This window comes from Saccopteryx bilineata, chromosome 5 (genome assembly GCF_036850765.1).
Source record: "Saccopteryx bilineata isolate mSacBil1 chromosome 5, mSacBil1_pri_phased_curated, whole genome shotgun sequence".
NCBI classification, from domain to species: Eukaryota; Metazoa; Chordata; class Mammalia; order Chiroptera; family Emballonuridae; genus Saccopteryx; species Saccopteryx bilineata.
This window is the reverse complement of record NC_089494.1, coordinates 120,762,213-120,769,288: the sequence shown is the minus strand read 5'-3', so window position 1 is coordinate 120,769,288 and position 7,076 is coordinate 120,762,213. Positions and strand designations below refer to the sequence as shown.

The 7,076-nt window shown below is 38.2% G+C and overlaps 1 protein-coding gene across 1 annotated transcript; it reads left to right on the top strand.

Annotated features, from left to right (window-relative positions):
- The first annotated feature begins 820 nt into the window (after positions 1-820).
- Positions 821-2,906, top strand: LOC136306264 (spastin-like). Its single transcript, XM_066232737.1, has one exon. It carries the CDS (start codon positions 920-922, stop codon positions 2,762-2,764), a length of 1,845 nt encoding a protein of 614 aa, XP_066088834.1. The 5' UTR covers positions 821-919; the 3' UTR covers positions 2,765-2,906.
- The last annotated feature ends 4,170 nt before the right edge of the window (positions 2,907-7,076 follow it).

Here is a 7,076-nt window from a genome sequence, read left to right as displayed (position 1 = left end):
TGTTCATGTCAGCAAGAGAAGTCCACTCTCAACATGTCTTATGTCTTTCTGTTTTTTCTTCAGTCTAACCCACAGTTGTATTTTCAGTGATGTGTCTAACATAATGATAATGGGTGACCCCCAAGATATTTTTAACTTTCATTTTTTAGTGGTCACTATTGTAGCAATGCTTCAGATAATTTTTCTGCATTTACACTTTCCCCACATTTGATATTTTAAGTATATTATGGAGATCCTTAATTTTTTTTATTACTTAAATGCTAAATCCTTTTAGTTATTAAGGTCAAGAACATTCTCTTCTATCTATCCTCCACTTGAAGGAATAGTTTGTAGTAATCTAGGAGATCACACATTTTCCCAAAACATTTTATAATGTTCAGTTTTTAGTAAGAATGAAAAAGCAAGATAAGATTTGGTCCTTTGAGTACTTTAGGGCAGTGGTCCCCAACCTTTTTTGGGCCACGGACTGGTTTAATGTCAGAAAATATTTTCACGGACTGGCCTGTAGAGTGGAATGGATAAATGTATCATGTGACTGAGACAAGCATCATGAGTGAGTCTTAGACAGATGTAACAGAGGGAATCTGGTCACTTTTTAAAAATAAAACATCTTCAGGGGGAAAGACACTGGAGGGCGTGCGCCCGCGGCCGCGCTTTGAGCTACTAGCGGCGGCTGAGAGAACGGAGGGAGGGAGGGGCAGAAGCCACCGACCTCAGAAAGAAGAGAAGGGGTTGTGCTTCGGCCGTGCAGAGAGAAAGGGGCGGGGCCAGCAGCCGGTGCGTGTAAGTGTCGAGCTCTTGGGCCCGGCCGCGCGCGAGGGGTCTGTGCCCCTCGCAGTCCCAGGGGCCGCTGCCGTCACTTGGTCGCCGTCGATCTGCGGGAGGCGGGTTATGGCGGCTGCGGCAGTGGGAGCTGTGAATGAATTCTCCGGGTGGACGAGGGAAGAAGAAAGGCTGCGGCGGCCCCAGCAGCCCGGTGCCTGCCAGGCCTCCGCCCCCCTGCCTGGCCCCCGCCCGTCCCGCCCCCAGGCCGGCCCCTCCGCCGGAGTCGCCGCATAAACGGAACCTGTACTACTTCTCCTACCCGCTGTTCGTAGGCTTCGCGCTGCTGCGTTTAGTCGCCTTCCACCTGGGGCTCCTCTTCGTGTGGCTTTGCCAGCGCTTCTCCCGCGCCCTCATGGCCTCCAAGAGGAGCTCCCCGGCTGCGCCGGCCTCGGCCGCGCCTCCGGCGCCAGTGCCGGGCGGCGAGGCCGAGCGCGTCCGAGCCTTCCACAAACAGGCCTTCGAGTACATCTCCGTCGCCCTGCGCATCGACGAGGACGAGAAAGCAGGACAAAAGGAGCAAGCTGTGGAATGGTATAAGAAAGGTATTGAAGAACTAGAAAAAGGAATAGCTGTAATAGTTACAGGACAAGGTGAACAGTGTGAAAGAGCTAGACGCCTTCAAGCTAAAATGATGACTAATTTGGTTATGGCCAAGGATCGTTTACAACTTCTAGAGAAGCTGCAACCAGTTTTACAATTTTCCAAGTCACAAACAGATGTCTATAATGACAGTACTAATTTGACATGCCGCAATGGACATCTTCAGTCAGAAAGTGGAGCAGTTCCAAAAAGAAAAGATCCCTTAACGCATGCTAGTAACTCACTGCCTCGCTCAAAAACAGTTATGAAAGCTGGACCCACAGGGCTTTCAGGACACCATAGAGCACCTAGTTGCAGTGGTTTATCCATGGTTTCTGGAGTAAGACAGGGACCCGGTTCTGCAGCTGCCACCCATAAGAGTACACCAAAAACAAATCGAACAAATAAACCTTCCACCCCTACAACTGCTGCTCGTAAAAAGAAAGACTTGAAGAATTTTAGGAACGTGGACAACAACCTTGCTAACCTTATACTGAATGAAATTGTGGACAATGGAATGGCTGTTAAATTTGATGATATAGCTGGTCAAGAGTTGGCAAAACAAGCGTTGCAAGAAATTGTCATTCTTCCTTCTCTAAGGCCTGAGTTGTTTACAGGGCTTAGAGCTCCTGCCAGAGGATTGTTACTCTTTGGTCCACCTGGAAATGGGAAAACAATGCTGGCTAAAGCAGTAGCTGCAGAATCTAATGCAACCTTCTTTAATATAAGTGCTGCAAGTTTAACTTCAAAATATGTGGGAGAAGGAGAGAAGTTGGTGAGAGCTCTTTTTGCTGTGGCTCGAGAACTTCAACCTTCTATAATTTTTATAGATGGAGTTGATAGCCTTTTGTGTGAAAGAAGAGAAGGAGAGCATGATGCTAGTAGACGTCTAAAAACTGAATTTCTAATAGAATTTGATGGTGTACAGTCTGCTGGAGATGACAGAGTACTTGTAATGGGTGCCACTAATAGGCCGCAAGAGCTTGATGAGGCTGTTCTCAGGCATTTCATCAAACGGGTATATGTGTCTTTGCCAAATGAGGAGACACGACTGCTTTTACTTAAAAATCTACTATGTAAACAGGGAAGTCCATTGACTCAAAAAGAGCTAGCACAACTTGCTAGAATGACTGATGGATACTCAGGAAGTGATCTAACAGCTTTGGCAAAAGATGCAGCTCTGGGTCCTATCCGAGAACTGAAACCAGAACAAGTGAAGAATATGTCTGCCAGTGAGATGAGAAATATTCGATTATCTGACTTCACTGAATCCTTGAAAAAGATAAAACGCAGCGTGAGCCCTCAAACCTTAGAAGCATATATACGTTGGAACAAGGACTTTGGAGACACCACTGTTTAAGCAAATACCTTGTAAGCCTGCCGAACATTTTACTTACCAAGAGAGAAACAAACCAGCTTCAGTGAATAGTTATCAGCTACAGAAACTCAGCCAAGTTTACATGACTTTTCCTAGTCTTATAATTATTTGTGCATCTCAGAAGATAAACCATAAAAAATAGAAAAAAAAAAAAATAAAACATCTTCAGACTTAAATATAAATAAAATGGAAATAATATAAGTTATTTATTCTTTCTCTGCGGACCGGTACCAAATGGCCCACGGACCGGTACCGGCCCATGGCCCCGAGGGTTGGGGACCACTGATTTAGGGCATCACAATCTTAGTTTAGGAACATTTGCCAAAAGCTGGGCCATCATAGACTGCCTTAAAATTACACCAGGATGTCTGATGATAGGTAAAAATTAATGAGCTTTGCCTGTGATTTATTAAAAAAATCTCATGTTAATTTTTTTGGCAAATTAAGATAAACAATAATAAGCAACCAAAAAAGTAATGTAGAAAAGTATTTTCTCTTAAAGTCTTCAAAATGGCACCTTGTGTAAATTGCTCTATCTAGCAATCATATATCTCTACCTTCTTAATTTGATCAAGAATTAAGTGATTTTTTAAAGTGATTTTTTTTTCTTTATTCATGGGAGAAGTTTCTGTCAACGTAGGAATGGGTACTTTGAATATCAGACACAAGATGATATTAGAATTAGAGCACCCTGTACATTTTCCAAAATGTCAAAGGATTCTAAATTGATGTCTTGTGGCATAATGATGTTCATAGTGCGTAGGCCAAAATATGGAACAATTGAAATTACCCCATTTTTCCAATGAAAAGCAACTACTGAATTTGTTTCTCCTTTGTTTCTCCACTATCATTATTGTGTTTTTTTTAAAAAAACTGTTTATTTATTATTTTTTGTCTTTATTTTTTATTAAATTTATTGAGGGTGGCAATTGTTATAAAGGTGACATAGATTTCAAGTTTATATTTTTAAAATAATGATATATGGTCTTTATATTACATTGTGTACCCATCACACAAAGTAAAGTCATCTTCAGCCACCATGTATCTGAGAAAATTTTGTCTCAGAAGTGCTTTACCTAGCCAACCTGTGATTCATATGAAAATGTCACATAATGAAATTCTCATTTTGAAATGGTCTCTGAGAATTAACACCCAACCTATTATCCCATATTTTTGTCTGTCTCTAAAAGGTGCGTACAAATCATTTAGAAAACCAAAGAGGGACTTCATGTGCTGCAGTGATATGGAAATTGGAAAAGTGTTGGTACATCAAGAAAGGGATCCATGAAACTGTTTCAAGTGAACTTCCATAAACAGGACAAAAGTAGGCTCTCAACTGGCCAAGAGATGAATAAGGAGAACATCATATATATCATTCGTAGTTAATGCCTGTGTGTGACTTTAGTGATTGCTAAAAGGCCAAGAAGTGACATAAAGATTGGTGCCTCCAGTAATTTTTGCTGATACCAAACTAGCAAATAACACTGTGCTGAGTCCTATAGAAATACAAAATAGGTTAAAGATAATTCATGTTCATTGTTGTAAGACTTTTTAAAGTGTGGAGAGTCGAAGTTTGCATACAATCCTTGCAAATGATTTTATAGCTCAATGACATTTTAAGTTATATGAAAACACAAAGGGATCTTTCTCAATCAGGAAAATAATGAGCTTGCAAGTCCTGGAGTACTAGTTTATAAACTGATGGTTTGAGCACAATCCAATGGGTTGTTCTAATTTCTAGTTAGAACTTCTTTTACAGCCACCTGACCATATGCAATAAATGGTCTCCCCCAGCTCTCAGTTTTATTATTCATTAAACAAGATACGACAGTTGCTACAGATGTGTTTATTTAAACTGCTTTATTGGAGCCATTACTGGGTGTAACAAGATAAGAAAGAATTTGGTATTATCCACCAGATTGGGTGTTAACAATATTCAGTGCTAGATCATGTAAAATGTGTAAAAATGATTATTTTTCTCTTTTCCATTTGAAATGCATTTAATTAAGCACTTTGTTTTTTCTACTCTTCTTTGGATAATAATGTTATTGTATACTTGTAATTATATAGCACAGAGACATAATATTTTATCTCAAAGCTCGTGGAATGAGAAGTATTTCACTATATATATATATAATATATTATATATATTATATATATATTATATATCCTGTGTGTAGTTTTAGCATATTGTTACAGTGTGCATATATTTTATAATATACCTATCTTGTATTAAAAATAAATTTCAAGGAATCAAAAATCACCTAAGTAAGTGTAAAAACTTAACATAATAAATACTTTATATCAGTTCCAGTCAATTTTATCACAAATGAGTCCAAGTAAGGTGAGCTTCTTGTGTTGAAAAAAAACTTTTCTGAGCTTTATGAACTTTAGAATTTTGTAGAAATGATTGTAAGCTTGTGTTACCTTTGAATAATACTTTCATGTTCATGAGAAGACACCTACACTTTATTTTATGAAGCAGCAATGTTACCAAGAAATAGTATGTATGTAAAAATCTTTTCTTATACAGTAAAATACGAACTCTTTCTTCTTACTTGCAACCAGCACCATCCAAACAGGTTCTAGGTTATACAGATTCCCTGAGGGTCCTTTAAAACTTTAATCGTTTTGTTTATGGAGTGTTCTCCTAAAATACAAATCTTTGTACGGCATTACTCTGCTGAATAAATAAATGTCCGTAGCTCTTCATAAATGCCAGTAGAGAGGCCGATACCTCTCCCAGTGCACCAGACCCTGAGGGCACTCACTTTCGTCTATAATCTCCTGTTGCTTGAGTGCAACCTGACACTGCTCCCTTCTGATTCCTGTGCCATGCCATCCCACCACCTTAGTTTTTTTATTTGCATTTTAATTACATTTATTGCAGTGATACTTGTTGACATAATTATACAGGTTTCAGATGCTCAATTCTACAATACATCACTGCACACTATATTTTGTGTTCACCCTTCCCCTCAGTCAAGTCTTTGTTCATCACCATTTATCTTCATGACATCCTCTTTCACCTTCCTCCGACTCCTCACCTGCAACAATCACGATATGCTGTCCATATTCATTACTTTTCTTTTTCTTTCTTTTTTTCGCCCTTTTCTCTAGCTTATTCCTTCCATCCACTCATCCTCCACCCCCACAGCTAGAAGCTTACTCTTTAGGTTGAGTCTTTCTCTATTTTCCTTGTTAGTTCATTTTGTTCATTAGATTCAACATATGAATGAAAGTATGTGGTACTTGTCTTTCTCTGACTGACTTATTTCACTTAGCATAACAATCCCCAGGTCCATCTATGTTGTTGCAAACAGTAAGATTTCCTTTATTTTTTTTACATCCACATAGTATTCCATTGTGTATATGTACCACAGCTTTTTTTTTACCTACTCTTCCTGATGGGCACCTGGGCTATTTATTTATCTCATCTATTGTAAATTATGCTGCAATAAACATAGGGGTGTATATATACTTTCAAATTAGTGTTTTGGGTTTCTTCAAATAAATTCACAGAAATGGAATTGCAGTTCCATTTAAAATTTTTTTTTGTGGTACATTTTTGCCTCTTTCCTCAATGGCTGCACCAATCTGCATGCCCACAAAAGTATACAAGGATTGCCTTTTCTCCACACCCTTACCAACACTTGTTGTTCACTATTCACAATATCCGTAAGTGTGAGGTGATATCTCATTGTGGTTTTATTTTGCATTTATTTGAATAATTAGTGACATTGCGCAGCTTTTTATATGTTTATTGGCCTCTTTAGAAAACTGTCTATTAGGTCTTTTGCCCATTTTTTAATTTATTTAAAAATTTTATGTTATTTATAAATTTTGATATTAATCTCTTATCAGATGTATCAGCAAAGTTCCTTTTCTCACTTAATGGGCTGCACTTTCATTTTGTTGGTAGTTTCTTTTGCTGTTCAAAACATTTTAGTTTGATTGAATCCCATTTATTTATTTTTTGTGTGTTTTTTTTTTGCACAAGAAAATATATCAGAAAAAGATTGCTACAAGAAATATCTGAGATTTTACTCCCTATGTTTTCCTTTAGGATTTTTTTTTTTGGATTTGAGTCTAATATTTAAGTCTTTAATCCATTTTGAGTTAAATCCTGTGTGTTATAAGAAGTTGGTCTAGTTTTATGGTTTTTATACATACAGTAAGATTTTCCCAACACCATTTATTAAATAGACTGTCTTTAACCCATTGTGTGTTTTTACCTCCTTTGTCAAATATTAATTGATCGTATAGGTGTGGGTTGATTTCTAGACTTTTCATT

Bases quoted from the DNA above. Each gene is read 5' to 3' on its own strand.
- LOC136306264 (XM_066232737.1), top strand. From the start codon at position 920: ATGAATTCTCCGGGTGGACGAGGGAAGAAGAAAGGCTGCGGCGGCCCC.